Here is a 22,176-nt window from a genome sequence, read left to right as displayed (position 1 = left end):
TGTAATAAACTGTGTCTGTTAACAGCGCCCTGAAAGTGAGGAAAGTTATACGACCTCCCAGCAGGCCAAGTATGCCTTCGACAACTTATTCGTAGGGATAGCATGATGCCCTGATGGTCAAAATCATTGAAAAGGTACTGAAATGTATGTTTAAAAACTCATTGCAAGATAAAGACTGTGACAGTGAAGACTTTCCCCATGACAAGGAGAGTTCATCTAAAAAGAAAAGACCAAGACCAAAACTGGATTTGACTCCTCAAATACAGCTGGAAAGTTTATGAGTCACAAAAACACAGCAGACACATTATCTATCCAAAATGAATAAACTGTCTTTCAAAGGTTCCTCAGTAGGGACCACTTGTCTATGTCCATTTAAGAGACTGTAAAAGAGGCCATTAAATTCTTTATATTCATCTATTTGTGCCAGACAGGTCAGACATCATCTGGGTACAACTAAACTCTAAACTAAACCTATAAAGAAGCAAACAAACGGTTTGATATATATAGCGGTGGATGGAGGGAGATACATTCTTTAAGTAAATCAGGAGGTTTGTAGAAATTGTTTCTATGTAAATATATTTATTCATTAAATTCATTTCATTTTATGTATCTATTATTGTTTTTAATTTTGGAATAAAATCGTTTTTTATGATTTATTGCAGTATTTATTTTGAATAAGTCTGTTTGTGTACATTCAAGGAAAATTAACTGTTATATTACAACGTTGAGGAAAGAAAAATCTTGTGGCTTTCTTAAAACTTCATTGGATTTCAGACTTCAGTCCATTTAAGTCAGTCCATCTGCACGCTCCTAACACTCTCCAAAAATTACAAACATACGCGGCATGTTTTAGACAAAACAGTCTCCCAGCAAACGTGAATGAAATTTTGGTCTGCAAAGACTTCTTTGACTGGAGGCCAGGCCACCAGCTCCTGTGCCCAGAGAAAGGTGTTTTTGTCTGGGGGGGAAGCTGGCAACTCGTGACTCTCCTGGCTGTCTGTCCTAATCTGCCAAAAAGAGTAACCTTACACTTTTATTACACCAGTGTGAAGCACTTATGGGCTTCTTTATGACCACTGTCTGTTTAAAACCACTTTGTTCGTGGTCTCTGCACCCCACACACACACACACACACACACACTGTCTGAGGAAACTCCACCAAGCCCCACCACCGCAAGGTTCATTCGAAAGCAAACGTATCTAGATTGCTGGTTGGCAGCATGAAATTCACAGTCTGCCACAGCCCTCTTCCACTTCTCAGCCTCTTTTTTTTTTGTTTCTGAGGTAATGCGTTTAAACCAAGAAGATCAACTATCTATTCCTTCTATCGCAGACATCTTTTTTGATGTTTACTGTCAAGCTTAATGCGCTTCTTATAAACGGATAAACTTACTGTACTTACCAGTATGGAAGTATAGTAGAAGAACCTAATGAAAAGCTTAAGCTAATGCTGTTAATTCCTGAATAAGCCACTGCAAAATACAGTCATTTTGACCATGGTGTCATCTCTATGCGGAAAACTCAAAGTAAAAGCTTCTCTGTTTTAAGCATATATTTGTCATGTAAACATTCAGCTCTTTGTCTGGTGTCTTCAGTGTTAAAAGTTGGTTTATGTTACTTCTGTGTAGTTCTCGTGTGCCGGAGTGTTTTGTTTTATTTAGCTTAATTAAATAAGACTGCTGCAAATATATCCTAGACTTGCTTCTATGTGGATCCAACCCGTGACACACGTGTTCCACACATATACAGTAGAACTGTGCATAGTCTACACAGTATCAAGTACATACTGCATAGTAGTATGCTATTCCAAACACACCCATAGTGATGAACTGTAATCCTATTTACAAATATCCTCACACTGCCATGAAGGATACATCTAAAACTTCTATAATTTTGACAATTTTAAAACTGCAGTAAGGGTTGAACCATAGAAATTTGTATTCAAAATAATGACAATAATGTGATAAGTGAGTGTTACTTCATCTTATCTACAAAGTAAAGATTACAAATCACCACACAGCTGAGATGATGCCCTTTTCACAGCCTACATACAGTAACCGGAGACTGGACTGAAAGGTCCATTACAGAAATGAAAGTCTTTGTTTCATGTAGGCTAGGTTTTCTTTTTGCTCAAGGACAATAAATTTGAGAAAATTATGTCTGATTGTTCCATTATCACCATGCCAAAATATCTCAGGCTGTCTTCTCTAGGGGCTGAAAACATGTGTTTCACTATTAGCAAGGGAGTGTAAGTGTCTGTGATAAAAGTCTGGGATCAGCTGCCAGTGGTGTTTTTATACTGTTCACTCTCTCTCTCTCTCTCTCTCTCTCTCTCTCTCTCTCTCTCTCTCTCTCTCTCTCTCTCTCTCTCTCTCTCTCTCTCCTCTGTTTCCCCAGCTGCTGAGGACCTCTGAGCAGCAACAGCTGCTCCGAACAAAACAACTCCCATTGAATTATAGCAAACAATTGACTAAATCAAATATAATTCCAAAATAATCTCTGATCTAAAAGGAAATATCATAAATGATTCATATCGTTCCAACCTGTATGTGTTTCTTTCTTTGTGGAATACAAAAGAAGACATTTTGGAAAAAAAAGTTTTTGTCCATATAGTGAAAGTCAATGGGGTCCAATGATGTTTGGACTCGAATGTTCTCCAAAACATCTTTGTTTGTTTCTTCACAGAAGAAATAAAGTCCAACAAGTTAGGAGTGACATGATGATGAGAAAATGAGAATCATGGGATTGTGTTTGAGTGAAGCATCCCTTTAAGTTTTCACTTCAGTAAACCCAAATTATTATGGGAGTAACAGATTACCCAGTCACCAGAATGATCCATTCCAATGAGTCTTCAACAATTGAGCCCAAAGCTCCCAAATTTCCTCCACACATAAGCCTTTTGCTGAGCGCTAGACTCCTCACGTACAGGGTGGATAGGGGCCAGACGGGGCCCGTCATAGTCCAGGGGCTGCCTCTGCTGCAGGGCTCTTTTCACAGCTTGATTCAACTGACACCATAAACAGAAGAGATTAATGTCACAAGTTAGCAGATTTAGCCTTTCTGAGAAAACACACACACATTTAACTGAGACTGATATAATAAAAATGAAAGAAATAGTTTTAAGAATCACAATCATTTCTAATTGTGCTAAGATTATAAAAAAGTTTTCTGTGATATTAAATTAGCACATTGGCCCCCACAGGTATAGACTAAATTCTAAAACAAATATCAAATATTAATTATTCACATTAGTAATTTTAAACAAATAAATACAACATTGGGTAATAAAAACATATATATATATTTTTTTTTACTGATTCCGAACATTTCAATGGTAATGTCTGTATAGTGTTGGTGATGATGTGTAATTGTATCACTGTATTGGTCAGCATTTACAACGTTACCAACAAGTAAATGTAATCACATTTTATGTGTAGATCTGCCACAGGTGTACCTGTTTTCTCTTGACTAGTTTGCAGTGCACCTCTGGAGTGACACATGGACCATCCTCAGCCTGTAGCTTCTGTGAGGATGTTTGTGATTGGCTGTCGTCTTTGGCGAGGGCCATCCTGCCAATTCTAGCAGAAGAAATGGTGCTCTTAAAACTAAAAGTTGATTCCTAGCATTAATCCTACATTCACACAAATGACCATAAAATCTGAGGGAACCCAGACATCTCTATAATCAAACTAAACCTCAGCAAGTTCAGTATGCATGCCTACAAACCTTGACACCTTGGATGCTGCTATTTTGAACGCTTGAATCTTTTCCACCAGCAGGGTTTTGACTGACTGTGCAGTAGTGCAGGACATAATATCAGTCAAGGAGCATCCTGGGAGCAGACTCAACAGCAAAGGCACCATCTAAATAATAATAAACTCAATTTAAAGATTTTCTTTTTAAATCTAAGGTTTTTTGCACACTTGCTATTTTTCAAGTTATTATATTCAAGTTATTAAACTTTGAGATAAAATATATCACACAAAATATTTCATCAGTAACTGTATTTTTAGATCAAAATGGACAATTCTTGTTTTTTAATGAAATATTGCAGTATTTATAATAATTTATTTATCTGTGCTCATCATAATTTAAAAAAAAAATCATGTGCTGTTTTATCTTTAATCAAAACAAATTCCCCTCCACAGCAATAGCAAACCACAATGATTCAATGATCCAATCAATTCCTGATGGACAAAATCAAGTATGTCCAACATTTTTTTCTTATTCGACAAGCTGTTTCTCTCAGATATCACAATAGACTATCTCAACTTTCATGCAACTCATCATTCCGTTTCATGGCAAATTGAAAAAATAGCCATTTATAATTCATTTATAAGTGTTCACCTACTATATTTAATATTCTGTAGAGGATAATTAATTATTTTTAGGCTTTAATACAATGAAAAATAAAGCCAAAAAAATTAATTTTGGAAACAACATGTTTTATAATACACTGCTTTTTGATATAAACAAACATGGTATAAATAGGCCTGTATACATGAAAATTTATACTGTAGCCACTTTTAGATTTTAGGAAGGGAGTCCTTCAGGAAGGGCATTATAGGTCCTTGACATCGTCAAAATGTTCGAAAAACTTTTTGCCCATATTTGATTAATTCCAGCATTGCTGGTCACCAGCATCAAGTATGTTTTGCATGCATGGGATGCTGGTTACTGGTATGCTGGTTACCAGTGCTGGTGGACCAGCTACAGCAGCTCAGTTTTGCTTGAGAACAGCATGACTGTTCTACCCTGGAAATCCAAAGTTCTCACGAGAGCACAATTTGAATTTGCTCAGCGAGTTGCTCTGGCATTGAGTAATGATGCTCATTAACTATGCCCTTGTAGCCGAGCTGCACCAATCAAATTTGTGTATCCGATTGAGGCGGGCCAGAGGCGAGTTAAACAGATGATGACAGTGCTGCGACGTCGAAGTCATTAGTAAACATTGCAAGATGGCTATGGATGAACACCAGTTATTTGAAACGGCTTTGGCCGCTACAATGAACGAGTAAGACTTGGCTTTTTATCTCCTCGAATCGTTCCTTTGCAAGAAGGACGTTTTTGCTGTTTTGCCGACCGGATACGGCAAGAGTCTAATCTACCAGTTAGGTAGATCACCCCGTGTATTGTTGTGATTGGTCGTAGTGTTATCCAATTGCGTGCAGTGAGATTTTCAAATGCATGCTTGGTGCTGCCCCTCGAGCTGGGCGATTTTCATTACTCAATGCCAGACCCTTAATCTTTCAAATTTGGGTCTGGATTTCCAGGCTACGAGGCTTCTGGCTTCTGTTCCACCAGCTAAACCAGCACTATACCAGCTGAATTGATGCTGGTTTATGCTGTATTCTTAAGCAGGGAACATCCACCATAGTTTGGGAATGTGACAAAAAGATGAGAGACTTGCCTCTTCATTGGTGGGCTCTAAGATAAGAACACTGATGGCATCCTTCTTGGCCTCTTCCATTTTGGCCACTTTGTTATAAGCTTTGGCTCGATTCTCATAGTAATGAACTTCACCAGGGTTGTACCGTATTGCAACAGAAAACTTGTCTGCTGCTTCCTGGTACTTCCTGGAACAAATCACATTTCCAAAATGATCTCAGAAGGCATAAAATAAAGAAATATGTTTTCAATTTCACATTTAACACCATGGGCCCTATTTTAATGATCTGAAACGCAAGTATCAAGCGCGAAACGCAAGTAACTTTGTGGGCGGGTCTTGGGCGCTGTTGCTATTATACCGGTGGGATAAATGACTCTAAATCTAAAATGGGTTGGTCTGAAGTAGCTTCATTATTCATAGGTGTGGTTTGGGCGTAACGTGAAATAAACCAATCAGAGCGACATCTCACATTCCCTTTAAGAGCAGGCGCGCTTGTTCCATACTATTATAACGGCGGATTTGCCAGGCGCACGCCAGGAGCGGTTCACAGCCGAGGAGACCGACGTTCTCGTCAGGGCTGTGAAACACAGATAAGTGACATTGTATGGGGTTGGGAGAAACCCACCCAAATTAGCTTAGGTTAAACAGGCGTATAATAATTTGGGTAAATGTATAAGCTAGATTTATGCCTATTTTTTCACATCTTCATGGACACAACAATGATTTCCCTCGTGTGTTAATATTTTTCCTTGTAATAATGTATGATTTGTAAAAATGAAAACTGCTGCTTCTGTGTAGATGAGAGAATCAAAGTGTATGCGCGTTGTGCACACGCTACATTGATTATGGCCAAGCATGCGCCCTTAAAATAGCATATGAATAACATGCGCGGCGCGCCACTGACTTCAGACTAGGTTTTTCCTGGTCAGTGGCAGAATTGTTTTCTAAACCTGCAAAATAGCATCAAGGAACGTTCGCGCCGAAACATGCCTCCTCTTTGCGCTGAACCGTCCCCGGGATCGCAAGTTCATTCCCTAGTTTACCGGCGTGCGTCTGTGGAGGGAAAAGTCTGCTGTGCACGGGTGCAAAATAGGAATGATACATGCGTCGGTGTAGAAAGTCAATTGCACTGGGTGCAAGATAGGGCCCTATGTTTTAAACCTACTTGTCGTTATAGCTGTGCAGACCCATTGTGTTGTGAGAAACAGCAAGTCGTAGCCAGATAACCGTGTTGCCAGGGTCCATCTCCTCTGCTTGCTGATAGTCAGCCAGTGCAAAGCTCCACTCACAAAGCTTAAAAAAACAATCTGGGGGGAAAAGGAGACAGATTTTCTTTGGATAATTCAAATTCTATTCTATTACTTTAAGCAAAGTGAAACAAGCAAGCCATTCAAGAATTTTCATTTCAATAACCTCCTCTCTGAATACTTTTCTGAGATTTTTCTATGCCACTCTCAGCCCAACACCCGTTACCCTCTTTAACCGTGGGTCCACACCTCCTCTGTTGATGAACAGCTCACTTGTGTTTCTCTGTTTCTCTATGGCCTTGTTCAGCAGCTTAATGGCTTCGCTTTGCAGACCCCGGGAGAAGCACTGAATTGCAAAATCATTGTATGTGAGCGCCAGTTGTGTCTGAGCGTCTTCCTCTAAATCCTCTGAGTCGTCTCGCATGTGTTCCTGAGGAGGTTCTCCTTCAACTCCATAGAATTCAGCAGCAAGAACTAAATCCTCAATGGCAGCAGTGAAGTTTCTCAGGCGCCGATAAAGAATCCCCCTTTGAGCAGGCAGAAAATATGTGCATTTTAAAACCATTTACATTATATGTCTATTTACTATTTTATTTTATTTATTTTTTATTTTATCAAAAGCATTTACAAAGCCTCTACTAACAAGATGGTTCTAATGCTTATCACAGCTGAAAAGACGAAATTTTAAGAAGATATAGCTTAAATAGCTAAAATATTCATAATAAATTTGCGTCATTTGATTACTTTACAATTCTTGAATCGTAATAGCAAACGATCAGTGTCACTAAAATTTTGACTGTTAATGTATGTATTTTGCATAAAATAAAAAATAAAAATAATTGTAAAAGAAAATGTATTTAAAATATGAGTTTAGTACATATGTATATATAGTTAATGACTGCAGAAGGTACTATAACTTTTTTGTAAGATTTTTGTTTGCATAAGGAAAATACAGCGTATCTTCCGATTCGATCTTTTAAGTTTATCTATACTCTATATATTTCTCCCCCAAAAAAACTGAGTTTAGAGTGCATTTACAAACACTAATTCAAATAGAATAATCCCATTGAAGTCCATAACCACTGGTTTAAACGTCAGCTATTTGGCATAAATATAATTTGTATTTTATGCCATTATCGCAAATAGCCAATTCTTTAGCAGGCTGTAAATATGCAGCTCTTCTAAGCCTTACCTAAAGAGGTAGTACTGTGCCTTACTGGGGTTATACTTCAGAGCGCTGTTTATTTTCCTCAGTGCATCTGAAAGCTCTCCCTTCAATGCCTTATCAACAGCTGCCTGATGGGCATTCTCCGCTGCTTCCTTTAGCCTCTTCAACAGTGCATGTGCAACCGGACAGCAGGGTTTCAGCCTGAGTGCTGACCTCAAGTCATGATAGCACAAAGTCATCTGAGGAGACATACAGCCCTCTTACCTGTTTATTACAGTCACTTGAAGGGAAATGTTTTTCTGTAGGCTGTGAATGATGGTCTGACCTGATTGAGCTGGTGGTGAAGGCGAGCTCTCAGAATGAGGAGGTCAGCTGACTGGCTGTCCGTCTCTAGCCAGTTACTGACCGACCGAAGACAGTCAGAGTATTGGCCCAGAGCAGTCAGACAAGCCAAGCTATGAATATATATACAAAAAGGCAAACATAACGGAAAATAATGATCTCATGGTATCCACGGTGGCCCAAAACAGCGTTCGGACACTTTTGAAGACTTGCGTCACACTTAAAAATGTCTGAATTGCATTGCATTAGATCCAAAATATCAAATCAAATGTCATCAGCGTGTGGCGTTTAACCCTTTCGTACTGTTGAGGGTAATTTTGACACTGTCCTGACTTTTCAGCATTTTTCAGCTTTAGAAAATTACATGCTAAATAAAATTGTTAAATGTTACAGATGGAAATTATTAATAGGTTGGTCAGGTTTATATTCTAAACTACATTTCTTTGCAATAAATGCTACTCTGATATTTAGTTAGATAATGCAAATACATTTACATATTTTTAAATGTGACTTCAATTTACAAATACATTTTGTTTAATCTTTTAATCAATAATATATCAGTAATGGTTAATTATGTTACCCTATAATTATGCATGTGCCTTATGCGCATACACATGATGGAAATTTAAAGAAGTACTCAGTGTGAATAGCTGAATCTTAGGTGATTGTAAGGTGAGGAAAGAGCTTGTAGCGCCACCTGGTGGTATTTTATGCTATTGCTTGCTAGCATGGGGTTATTTTAGCTAGTTCAGATGCATGCACACTTCAGCCCTGTCCAAATACCCACACTTGCGGTCTTTGCACTTGACCACTTGTCTACATACATGGTCTATTTCCTATATTTGGTCCAAGTGTTCAAGTAGGCGTGAAGACTGCAAGTGTGTATAGAACTTTTGATTACCCGATGGGACACACTTATAGTCTTGCAAAAAATGCAAGTGTTTACAGAGCTTTTTTCTATTTTCAATACTTTGCATGTTAAAATAAACTTCTAAATGTCTGTTCAGTAGTCACTATGTAACTAACAGAAGACACAATTTTTAAATTGTTCTAATTAAGTGATAAAGAGCAGTTGTAAATGATGTACAAAATACTCATACCCCACTCATCTTGGCACCAATAAAATGTGCAACACTTTGTTTTACTACCAAATTATATGTAATATCGGTAACACTTTACAATGAGGTTCATTAGTTAACATTAGTTAATGTATTAACTAACACGAACTAACAACGAGCAATACATTTGTTTCTGTATTTGTTAATCTTTGTTAATGTTAGTTAATAAAAATACAGCAGTTTATTGTTTGTTCATGTTACTGTAGTTCACAGTGCATTAACTAATTCAACCTTTGATTTTAATAAAGTATTATTAAATGTTGAAATTAATATTAACTAAGATTAATAAATGCTGAAGAAGTATTGTTCTTTCGTAGTGTTATCTTAATTAACCTTATTGTAAAGTTAATTAATTTTTATTTAACTTACAGTGGAATGTTTTCCTCAACATCTCGTGATTTCGGGGCACGTGAGTACCCGAGCATAATGCATGATGGTATCAGAGGTGGACAGTAACAAAGTACATTTACTTAAGTACACTTTTTGAGTATCTGTACTTTACTTGAGTATTATTTTTTCTGGAAACTTGTTACTTTAACTTCACTACATTTGAAAGACAAATATCATACTTTTTACTCCACTACATTTCTGTCTAGGTCCTTGAGTAGAAAGTAGTAACATTAGGTTGCATTTTGGTTGGAAATGAAAGTCAGTTTGACGTCAGCATCCGACGTTGGATTTTGGTTGGAACGTCTGTCCAACATTGGAGTTTAATGTCAGTCTGATGTTGGATTCTGACATCAACCTGATTTTCATTTTCAACGTTGGGTTTGGTCTTCTAAATTCAAATGATGTCATTGTTTTGGAGCACACTAGCTTATAGACAACAGTAAGGCTGACATATTCATACTAAAAGCCAAAAAAAAAAAAAACTTTAAATAGGGCACACTTTGAGGGAACAGCCATTTGGGTGTCTGAAACCATTGTGGACGTTTTATTGAGTGCACTTATTCAATCTCACATTCAATCCCACTACTGGAACGGTGTTCTAGAAGTAAATGTGGTATTGATACTGTATGAGCGCAGGCATAGATTCAGAGGCATAAGGTACTGTAAGTATTACATACAACAATGCAACAATAATAAAACAATGCATTGACATTTACTTTTTACTTTTGATACTTAAGTACTTTTAAAAATGAGTACTTTTGTACTTTTACTTAAGTAAAAATAGGTCTTTACAACTTTTACTTGTAACGGAGTAATATTTGACCAGTAGTATCTGTACTTTCACTCAAGTAGGGAAGTTGTGTACTTTGTCCACCTCTGGATGGTATACGCGATTTTTTTGGGTGTGCCTAATTAAGGTGATCACCTGTGCCTATTTAAAGTTGACTTCACTATTACATCAACATTGAGCCTGATGAAGACCTGAGGGTCGAAACGTTGCTTAAATAAACTCTTTTGGAGCAGTAATTTTCAGTGTGCGGACTTCACACTTCTTTATTTACGCTTAGCCTTAGCCTTCGAGATAGTGTGGGTTTAGTGTGTATTAAAGTCACTGAGCTTTGGCATTTTTAAGACATGGGACAGTCAAATGTGGGTATTTGGACAGGGCATTCAAGTCTCTTTGAAGGGCACTTCAAAAATCTACACTGACCTTCTCATGTGATAAGGCCGGAAGCAGGGTTTAAGTTCTGCAGCTTTCGTGAAAGAATCCAGAGCCTCCAGAAACTTCCCCAAATCAAAAAGACACTGGCCCTGCAAGGACAGTTAAAACATACACACATAAGTGGGCATTAACAATGTTTGTGGCAAAGGACTGTTGTGATGGTGGCTTTAAATTTCTGCAAATTTTTTGCATGGAAAATGCATTTCAACTATGCATACAAATATTGACAACATTGAAAAATTCAATGAAGTAATCAAAAATTAATGGATACATTTCAAAACACAAACAGAAAAAGTGATCCATAGATTGTAATATTCATAGCTCCTAATCTGATTTCTATTATATGTGAATAAATGACTTCTTGTACCTGTAGGTAGTAAATGAAGGCAAGTCGTTGAGGGTAGGCCTCAGTTTGTGGTTGGAGACTGCAGGCGTGTTTGTAATCTAGTGCTGCAGACTGGAAGTCACACAGCTGAAGATATGCTTCTGCTCGCTGGACATAAAACTCAGTCTGCAGATAGGAAGAATATAAAATGTGATTAATGTTCAGGGCCAAATAATTATGCCAAACTGTATACAAGCCATACTACAGTCTGCCTGGCCTCTACCTGCTGTGACTGGAGCAGGATGGCCTTTGAGAAACAGGACACAGCCTTGTCAAACTGAGACTGTGACATGGCGCCAACACCTGCTTCATAACTAGAAATGTATTGCAGGCATATGTAAGTATGATTCTCAGCAAGATTATATGGTTTTGTTTATAAACATATGTTCACTTACTGTTTATCAGCCTTTTCTTTTATTATGAGCTCCCCAAATATATGTTTCTTTTTCATTTCAGGGGTCTGAAAAATAAAGTTTTTTTATATAATATTGCACAATATTACTGTTTTTACTATCAAATAAATGCAGCCTTGGTGAGCATAAGAGACATTACCCAGACAGCAATATAGTATCGGCCCAGATCCGGCCCCGGAAATCCATGTGTACCAGATGATGTGGGCCGGATCTGGGCGAACATTATATTGCTGTCTGGGTAAAAAACTTAATTATTCCAAACTTTTGACCCCCAATGTGTGTGTGTGTGTGTGTGTGTGTGTGTGTGTGTGTGTGTGTGTGTGTGTGTGTGTGTGTGTGTGTGTGTGTGTGTGTGTGTGTGTGTGTGTGTGTGTGTGTGTGTGTGTGTGTGTGTGTGTGTGTGTGTGTGTGTGTGTGTGTGTGTGTTCATTTGCATACTACAGATTCCATGGTGTTTTTCTTGGATGAATCAGACATGATCAGGAATGATTCTTCCTTCTGAAAAGTAAACATAAACATGTTCAACTCATGCAGCATGAGTATGTAACTTACAATACTATTTAATCTCGCTATCTATGATTCTTTCTCTCAGACACAGCAAAAGAATGTTGCGCACACATTTAAAAATACAAACCTCAGCACAGTCAAGCAGGTGGATATATTGACAACACATAAACGACTTAAAAGTTGTTAAAAATAATTTAAAGAAAATAAAAATCCTCCAGAAGCCTCACGTTTGTTTCCCACAACCAAAGAAAATCGACAGTGCCTCAAACTAAAATCACTTCTGAAAACATTAAGTAACTATGGGAACACTTGAATGGCAAACGAAGAGAAACGGCCGCATGTATAATTTTTTTTCTAAGCAATATCTTTAAAAATGTCAGTTAGTGCAAAGTGACATTTGCTATGTGCAAAAATATACAACAAAAGTAAAAAAATTATGACGTATAGTCAACGTGTACTTTGTGTAGAAGGACCTTTTTTACAGTCTGTGGAAAGGACAAGGCAAGGCAAAAGAAAAGTTAGGACTCTTATTTTGAAATCAATGGACGTATTTATTATTGTCACATGCATCAGCTGACAACAATGACACTGGTTTGCTGAATATGCAGTGAGTGAAACTGGGATGCCAAACGTCACTGGCTGGACTAGTTCGTGTTTTGTCAGTTGTTATGTATGTATACAACACAATTTGTCCGTGGCGATCATCTATGAACTGCTTGATAACTTGATTATCATTTAAGAGGAGGCACGATGAATCATGAGACCAGACCACTGTTGGTCAATGATGAGCAAACAGAACAGGACAGATCCGAGCAGGACTCCTACCTGGAGTAAGTGTCACGTTATTGTCTTTAGGGGTTTTCTTCTTACAAAAAAAAAGGTTCTGGAAAAATCTCATGTACAACAATGGTTGTCAAGGTGGTTCAAAGAACACCATGGTTTATATCCTCAAATAACTTCTACTGTTTTTTTAGTGGTATGATTACAGATAATTGGCACTTAAAAGTGTTATTCACTCGGTAATCTGTTCAAAATTAATGAGTTATACCAGAAAGAGTGTGCAATGACTTTTCATTAGGGTTCCCAACTGGAACATGTTCAACAAGAATTATGAAACTTACCTACATTTTAATTGTTTCTTATCTAAGTTTAACTTTACGCTCAACAGTAAAGTTAAGAATGGGAAGTTGTACATGGCCACATTCGCAGCAGTTCTGGGACCCCTGAGTTTTGGGTTTGTGCTAGGCTATAGCTCTCCTGCCATACCTGAACTCTGCAGAATTCAAGACCTGAGACTGCAGCTCAGCAAAGATGAGGCTTCCTGGTTTGGGGTATGTGATGATTTTTTTTTTTATATATATATATCAACTACAATTTGGCCGTACAATAAAGGAAATGCTTGTCATTTTCAGTTCCCAGAACTTGCATTTTCATTGTATTGTCAGAGCTGGAGGGCGTTTAAAAGAGAACCAAAAATCTAAATATAGTTGTCAGTGCATAACATTTGCAGACTAAATACTGACAAGGGTTCAGATGTTTCAACATTAGCCTTCTGTATATTTTTCTGTCTTGTAGGCTGTGGTGACCATTGGTGCGGCTCTTGGGGGTCTTTTGGGAGGATGGATTGTGGAGAAGATTGGACGAAAATTGAGCCTTATGTTCTGTGCAATTCCATTCATCTTTGGGTTTACCATTATTATTGCTGCTCAGAACCACTGGATGTTATATGTGGGCAGAGTTCTCACTGGTCTGGCCAGTGGAGTGACTTCTCTTGTTGTACCTGTAAGAATTCCTTTTTTATTGCAATATTATGCAGAATATAATAATAATAATAATAATAATAATAATCATAATAAAGCTATTGACTAAATTATTATTATTATAGACCGTAACAGAAGTAAAAATCCCATTCATTTTCTCCATAGGATCATTTATTTTTAGCGATAACTGACTGTGTTGAAGCCATCAGTCCACATTTATTTCAATTCTTTTTTTAAATAATCATTTAACTGTGTGTGTGTGTGTGTGTGTGTGTGTGCGTGTGCGTGTGCGTGTGCGTGTGTGTGTGTGTGTACACTATAATATAGTATTTTATCAAACTCATGGATATTTAGATCAATAGCTTTGATCAATCCACTTGACTTTTTTTTTCTCTCTCTATTTCTCCAGCTTTACATCTCGGAAATGGCTCATGAGCGTGTTAGGGGAACTTTGGGATCCTGCGTGCAACTTATGGTTGTTATAGGCATTATGGGAGCCTATATAACAGGTATTGGCTCTCATTTTAATCTTGTGACTGCATTATGACACTTGAGTGCCTTTGATGGTAATAGGGCTGTTCTACTCCAGTTAGCTGTGTGAGATGATTGTTAATGTTTAATCAGAAGACGCATTTGAACATATGTCAATGACACCAGCGAGATTTTGCACATATAATGTCACTTTTCCAATGTAGCCCTGCACTCCAATACTTTATTTGTTCTTTGAAATCAGCTCAGATGTGTGTGAATGCCATCCTAATTTTTGCTCTCGAGAATCCTTGTGAAATGACTCTAGTGACTTTCAGTATTGCATTAGTGGGATAGGTCAGGAGTTAGCACAGGAATGTCCCTCTTCGAAATGCACAGAGCCTGCATTGTACATGGCTCTGTCTGAGGCTGAGCTGTGTTTACATGAATAGTATGAGAACTTGACCCCTACTGTGTGATCAGTTGTAGTTGAGTAAATGATGAATTGTAATTATTGGGTGAAGTACTCTTTAAGTAATGCAAAATTAATTTTATCAGGTTTGTTCTTGGACTGGCGATGGTTAGCAATCACATCCTCTATCCCTCCCACACTAATGCTGGTGTTTATGTGCTTCATGCCGGAGACGCCACGGTTCCTGCTCTCCCAAGGGAAAAGAAGAGAGGCAGAGGAGGCCCTGCGCTTCCTCAGGGGTCCTGATGCCCCTGTAGAGTGGGAGTGTGCTAGGATAGAAGAGGCCTACAAAAATGAAGTTAGACATAACAAATCTCTCATTTCACATCTCAAACTTTGTTTGGTCTCGATTTAAATGTTGAGTTGCTTTTCAAAATTAAAAATCAACATGAATTTGCATTTTACCTTTATAGTGTGAATTATTTTTTAATGAACTGTAAACTCAATGACAAAAAATGTTGGGCAACTTAAAGGGCCTGTTTACACCTGGTCATTTCATGCATTTTAACTGATCGGATAGCTATCTGATTTGTTAAAACAGTTCCATTTACACTTGGCCAGAAATGTCTCCGCAAAACGAATATAAATCCAATCTTCAACTGCAAATTTAACCGCAACAGTGGCATCAGCACTGGTAAGATCATTTAGTCTCATTACTTTTAATGAAGCTGAATGTGTGTTAAGTGTCTCTCACACGTTTATTTTTTGACATTTTGGGTGGAATAAAATGTACATATGTGGTTTCAACAACCAACAACCAACTTTGGTTTGAGTGATTGGATTTATGACACCTGGTCTTTTCACGATCAGATTGCTGGACCAAGTGTAAACAGGCCCAAAGGGTTAGTTCACAAATTCTGTCATAATGTACTCACCCTCCTGTTTTAATTTAAATTAAGACATGAGGATGTCCAAATTTAATTTAGGCTTTAATTCAAATATATAAATATCATTATGCATTGATCTAAGGCACCTACATAGAGCACATCAAATATGGTAAACATAAGCTCAACTGTGATTACTTGATGTACAATCTCATTGGTTCCTGTGGAAGGTCAATAATTATGTGATGACGTGGGAAAAAAAGCCTAAATTAAATCTGTTTATCATTAAAAGCAAGCATGTCTCTTCAGAAGTCTTAGATTTAACTGCTCAATTAATATGGATTTCTTTTATGATGTCTTTATGAACTTTTTTCAGCGTAATTGACAGATTTTTTTGGGGGGTGAACTATACCTTTAATTTTATCCAACAGAAACTGATTCATTAAATATGGGTGTAACCAAGTTTAATTATATGTTTGATGTCTTTAAGTTTATCCCACTTTACCATAGCTTTTTATTTTATTTAATAAATAAATAATTCTTTGCACTTTTGTATATAAGTCACTAAGATTGACATTTAATTGATTACAGGAGCAAAGCTTCAGTCTGGCGGATCTGAAGGACCCTGGCGTCTATAAGCCTTTAGGCGTAGGCATTATGATGATGCTGTTCCAGCAATTTACTGGCATTAATGCCATCATGTTTTATGCAGAGACGATCTTCGAGCAGGCCCATTTCAAAGTGAGTGTTTGATGAAACTCATTAATGAAGAGCCTTCATGCTACTGTAAAAGCACACTGTAATGTTCTTTATTGTCTCCCACAGAGCAGCGATGTGGCCACTGTTATTGTTGCAGCCACACAGGTGTTCTTCACTGCAGTTGCTGCTGTTATCATGGACAAAGCTGGGCGGAAAGTTCTTCTCATCTTGTCTGGTAGAAGCATCTTTTGTGGAATAATTAATTTGCACCTCTGTTTTTGAAACGAGAAAATGAATTATCTTCTATTTTGGTTCCCCCACAAGGTGTCACCATGTGTGTTAGTGAAGCAGTGTTTGGAGTGTATTTCAAGCTGACTGTGATGAAGCACAATAACTCCTCACTGACGAGTTTACTAACAGACGCCCAGGGTCCTCTGGCGGAGCAGACCCCAACAGACCTGACCTGGCTGGCTGTGGGAAGCATGGGCCTTTTCATTACAGGTTAGTAGAAATGTATTTCACTGAAGCTTACCATAGAGCAAGAAAATTTTTCAGCTGCTGTATTAAGATTTGCTAAAACACTGCAAGATGAAATGTTCAGATTATTCTAGCCTAAAACTACATACATAGAGAGGAAGTCAACTGCAGTTTGTTGGTTTGTATGTGTGCTAGGGGTATAACAATTCACTTGTTTTCTCAAAGCACCGATTATGAATCATTTGTTTCTGTCAAGAAATTAATTAAAATTAAAAAAAAAGTCAAATTAATCATAATAAAGACTTATAGACACCAGATAAAGGGTACTTCAAATACCTGGACAATGCACCTACTTAACCGAAAACACTTCATGGACTTTATGTTGGACATTTCATGGACTCAACTGTCACAGCTTTCCTTAAGTAGCCAATGGGGAGGAACTATCAGACTCTGTTGCTGGATGACAAAATAACCTTATATAATTCATACACTAGATCAGGGGTTCTCAACTCTGGCCCTTGAGAGTCACTTTCCTGCCACTTTTAGGTCAAACCTTGATTAAACTCACTGCCTATAACTTTCTAGTAGTTTCTGTGGTTCCCAACCCTGGTACTGGAGTAAAAACCAGGAAGCATTGATTCTCACTATGCTTCCTGAGCAGAAATAATGTTAAATTTCTGAAGCGCATAAAACATAAAACGCATGAGCCAGCTTAATAAATATAATGACACGGAATGGAAGATTTGAAAAGACAAACTTTTTTTTTATTATTATTATGTCAGCATAAACACACATCACTAGACAGGTAGTGAACACATAGTCGGCTGAAATGTTTTATGAGGATATGTGTTTAAAAAATAATATCAAAAAGATATAGGTTCTGCCTGTTGTTCATTAATACCAGCGGTGACCTTCTACAACATGTAATGTTGCCGTAAATTGAGTAATCACTGTCTAAATGGGTAGTGAGCCAGGGTCCTTACCAGTGCCCGGATTTGTGTACAAGATATACTGATTCACAAGCTCGGGAGCTGACTGAGATGCACCCCAGGACCAGGGTTTGGAACCACTGGTATAGTGCATCATTGGGACATAACTAGAGTGTTCGTGCCCTCACAGATGCATGCTGCACTCTTTATCACCTTTCATTGGATCATGCTCACTCTCTATACTGTCCATTGATGCTTTTTCTATCACATGAGCAGATGATAGCTCTATAGTCTCGAGTCAAACTAGCTCAAACTATTGATAAAGCTGCCAACTCATTTCATGGCCACTTCTACTTCAATCAAACATTTTTATTGCGTGAAAAACTCACGTTTTATAAGATAAAACTGCCATTTTACTGGTATATTTACTTATTTTGATGAACAAAAGTCACTTGATATTAGGACATTGAGACAAGACCTTGAGGAAACCTTCCCCTGGTTTCACAGACAAGGTGAATATAATATGGTCATGCAGAAAAAGGCATTAAAATGTGATTTATAATATGCAATAAGCTAAAAAAAATTACTTTCAAGTTGCTTGGTGCAATAATCAATCTTAAAGGTGGTATCAGTGATTTCAGGCCCCAAAATATTTTTATCACATTAATCTAATCTTTCCTAACGATCCGCTAGCTGCCCGCCCCGCAGCCGTGCTTGTGCACGGCTGCACGCGAAGTCAGAGCTGAAGAAAAAGCTGGCTCAAAACCTCACAACACCCTCTCCCTGTCGGTGATTGGTTGGAACACTATTTGTTTTGGTTTTGAGTGTTTGGCTAAATCATTTGTTTTTGTGTGCAGATCTCAGAGCCTAGGCTGCCTACAGAGATGCGTTTTTTTGATGGCATGCTTATGGGGCGGGCAGCTAGCGGATCGTTAGGAAAGATTAGATGAATGTGATCATTTATTTTTGGGCCTGAAATCACTGATACCACCTTTAAGTAGTTTTTCTAAGACATAATTACATAATCTTATGAATGCACTTGAAAAACTGAATCAAATTCATGCAGTGATATCTAGTTTTCTTGCTACTACATGCCTAAAAAAAAAATGTAGCTATACTTGAGTTTTTGTCCAATTCATTTTGGTGAAATAAGTAAGATAAGTGAACCGACTGCAGTTAGTCTGACTATCAACACATGTGTTTACCAGGTTTTGCTCTTGGTTGGGGTCCTACTCCTTGGCTGGTGATGTCCGAGATCTTTCCCACACGAGTGAGGGGAATGGGCAGTGCTCTGTGTGTGCTTACCAACTGGACCTGTGCCTTCATTGTCACCAAGACCTTCCAGAACCTCATGGTGAGCTGACGGTTATGTATTTTCCCCTGAAACGTTCTAGGTTTAATGAACAGGTCTAATACATGATCTCTTTCAGGATGCCATAACTAGTGCAGGGACATTCTGGATGTTCTCAGGAATGTGCGCTCTCAATGTCATATTCACTGCCATCTTTGTCCCTGAGACCAAAGGCAAAACTTTGGAGGAGATTCAAGCCCGGTTTAAAGGGACTCATCGGCGCTAGACATATTTTCTCCTCAGTGCCAACTCCAAAATATTGAGGAAACAAACTAGTTGCATTGGCATGTTAGAAGCTCGTTATGTTTTCAAATAATGTAAATGTTTACAGATCAAAAATTTGTTGTCTTAATGTGATTTGTCATTGAATTAGTGTGATAAGTGGCTGATGTGATGTTTCAGACAATGTTGAAGAATTTTTAACGTGACTTATTTTTATACTGTTACTGTTGGCACACCTTTAAACATCATGATTTTACATTGTGTCTGATTTTGAACTTATTTGCAGGTCACATGACGAATTAGCCTCAGTAGAATTTTGCATGAACAACTATTCAATTGACACACAGTTTATATAAGCTTTATTTCCATTAGTTTTCATTGCAATTCCTCTGCATCAAAATAGTAGCTTGGGTTACATTTTGAAATTAATATGTGCATGGAACACATTCTAATTTAAAATGTTACCCAAGTTACTATCTGATCTGATTCGATCGATCTCAAAAATATTTCTGAAATGTTGTTTAACTTGAAGCTCATTTTTATATTCTGTAGATATATTTTTCTATAGATATATTATAAAAGTAAGAATTAAATAATAAAGAAATAAGTATTTCATTACCTGATTGCACTGGTGACTACATACATTTTTTCTGACTTTTTTTTTTTTGTGTGTGTATAGCAAAGAAATTGAACAAAGTGCGATTAAACTCACTAATAATAATTCATTCAATGTACATGGTTACTGAACAACTCTGTCGTTTGCTTCGTTCATGAGTTGAGCAATATTAAACAGAACTCTCAAAAGTGAAGTTGTATTGCTTTAGATTGTGGTACTGGGTGTGCACAGTATGACTTGCTGTAATAATGACAAGGATGAAAAATTAAAATGCCAAATGATATGATGTGCCCAAGAATATTTTTTTTAAGTGAAAAATAAAATTTGTAAAATTTTATTTTTAATATGCTGATAAATGCAGATAAAATGAACAACCTCAGCATTCTAAACATTTGTCAATTGCCTTTTTTCCCCCCTAATGAATTACTTTTATTAGAATTAAAGGTTGCATCACCGACAGTGGTGGGTGTTGTGAGGTTTTCGCGTACAGCCGTCATAGGCAGCCGTGCACGAGCGCAAAACCTCACAACACCCACCCCTGTCGGTGATTGGTTGGAACACTATTTATTTTGGTTTTGAGTGGTTGGTGAAAGCAACTGTTTTTGTGTGCAGATCTCAGAGCCTAGGCTGCCTACAGAGACGCGTTTTTTTGACTATGCTTATGGGGCGGGTAGCTAGCGGATCTTTAGGAAAGATTAGATGAATGTGATCATTTATGTTTGGGCCTGAAATCGCTGATAAAACCTTTAATGCCATCTGGTACTAGATAGTGGTTTTAAAGGAGAACTCCGGTCAATTTTAACATTGAGCTCATTTTTTTGTAAATTTGGAGTGCTGTCAATACAGAGAACAACGACAAAAATCGGTGTTGCCTACACCGAGTTATTCTATTTTTAAAATTTGCACCCTGTAGACTTCAATGGGGCAAGTACTAAACCTGCTTTTAGCCTCTTAACATCCTTGATGTGTCATTACAAGTGCACAGAAAATGTGAGTGATTCCTTCTGAGTGAACACGAGTGGATCTGACTGCAGTAGATGTAAAAGATATGTATAAAAATGATGTTATTTAAGCCAGCGCAAATACCTGTGTTTACGTCCTGTTTTCGGGTGAAGTCCAAAGTAGTCGATTGCCGAGTTCACGCGCACATGGGTTTAGTTACCTATGATCAAGCGCGTGAACTCGGCAATCGACTACTTTGGACTTCAACCGAAAAACAGGATGTAAACAGGTATTTGCGCTGGCTTAAATAACATCATTTTTATTAACATCTTTCACATCTACTGCAGTCAGATTCACTCGTGATCACTCTGAAGGAATCACTCACCTGACCTGTGCACTTGTAATGACACATCAAGGATGTTAAGAGGCTAAAAGCAGGTTTAGTACTTGCCCCATTGAAGTCAACAGGGTGCAAATTTTAAAAATAGAATAACTCGGTGTAGGCAACACCGATTTTTGTAGTTGTTCTCTGTATTGACAGCACTCCAAATGTACAATAAAATGAGCTCAATGTTAAAATTGACCGGAGTTCTCCTTTAAGGTAATGTGAATTATGTAATCCGATGACTTTTTCAAGGCCTTTTTTATTGCTGAAGTATTGTTGTTGAACTTTCTTCTCCTGCATCCTATTCTTCTGCAATTTTTTTTCCTGTGCTGTCTACTTTACAGGCATGAATTTGCATTTCCTTCAGCCTGAGGCTTATTCATTTCACTTATGGTATGAAGGCCTTTAGATTTCAAGGGTGGTTATCTGCAGGTCAGAGCTTGGGGGTGTTCCAAAAGCTCTTTACAATTGGTCGAGCATCTTGTTTGAAGATGCTGAATAATGCAATATGTCATGAGAGATGTAATCTGAAAATGATCAAATTAAGAGGAAAATGTGTGTCTGATGTGCTACTGTAAGGATATTACGGGCCTCAGATAACTGGACTGTGATAAATGAATATGCATTACAAGAAGAGTATATAAGTGTATCTAACCAATAAACTTTGAAGAACAATGAATGGTGAAGCACCAATTTCTGTGTGTCTCATTCTTCTCATGTGGGCCTGCAAGAAAAGGATCTGAAGCAGTACTTAGGCCCTTAAGAGAGCAGCCAGAAAAATGGAGTGCATCTGGAAAACAAAACTAGAGGTATTTCGCATTTCATAAAAAGATAGTTCGACTGCATACAG

The 22,176-nt window shown here is 37.7% G+C and overlaps 2 protein-coding genes across 2 annotated transcripts; one reads left to right on the top strand and one right to left on the bottom strand.

The window, feature by feature from the left end:
• Positions 1 to 2,851: 2,851 nt before the first annotated feature.
• On the bottom strand, positions 2,852 to 11,553 carry LOC308690376 (tetratricopeptide repeat protein 16-like; the record flags this gene model as incomplete). The annotated part of the gene is made up of 11 exons (XM_081364777.1): positions 2,852 to 3,007; positions 3,455 to 3,578; positions 3,727 to 3,863; positions 5,411 to 5,576; positions 6,555 to 6,682; positions 6,863 to 7,163; positions 7,829 to 8,043; positions 8,130 to 8,259; positions 10,865 to 10,965; positions 11,244 to 11,387; positions 11,485 to 11,553. 11 exons carry the CDS (start codon positions 11,551 to 11,553, stop codon positions 2,852 to 2,854), a joined length of 1,671 nt encoding a protein of 556 aa, XP_081220903.1.
• Positions 11,554 to 12,686: 1,133 nt separating this feature from the next.
• On the top strand, positions 12,687 to 20,385 carry slc2a8 (solute carrier family 2 member 8). Its single transcript, XM_081364830.1, has 11 exons — positions 12,687 to 12,851; positions 12,922 to 13,011; positions 13,350 to 13,512; positions 13,757 to 13,963; positions 14,351 to 14,450; positions 14,968 to 15,179; positions 16,297 to 16,446; positions 16,531 to 16,639; positions 16,729 to 16,905; positions 19,019 to 19,164; positions 19,241 to 20,385. Exons 2-11 carry the CDS (start codon positions 12,932 to 12,934, stop codon positions 19,385 to 19,387), a joined length of 1,491 nt encoding a protein of 496 aa, XP_081220956.1. The 5' UTR covers positions 12,687 to 12,851; positions 12,922 to 12,931; the 3' UTR covers positions 19,388 to 20,385.
• The last annotated feature ends 1,791 nt before the right edge of the window (positions 20,386 to 22,176 follow it).

The sequence above is a fragment of the Scardinius erythrophthalmus genome (assembly GCF_964197995.2).
Source record: "Scardinius erythrophthalmus genome assembly, chromosome: 5".
Lineage (NCBI taxonomy): Eukaryota > Metazoa > Chordata > Actinopteri > Cypriniformes > Leuciscidae > Scardinius > Scardinius erythrophthalmus.
The sequence above is the reverse complement of the archived record's forward strand: the minus strand, read 5'-3'. Positions and strand labels throughout refer to the sequence as shown.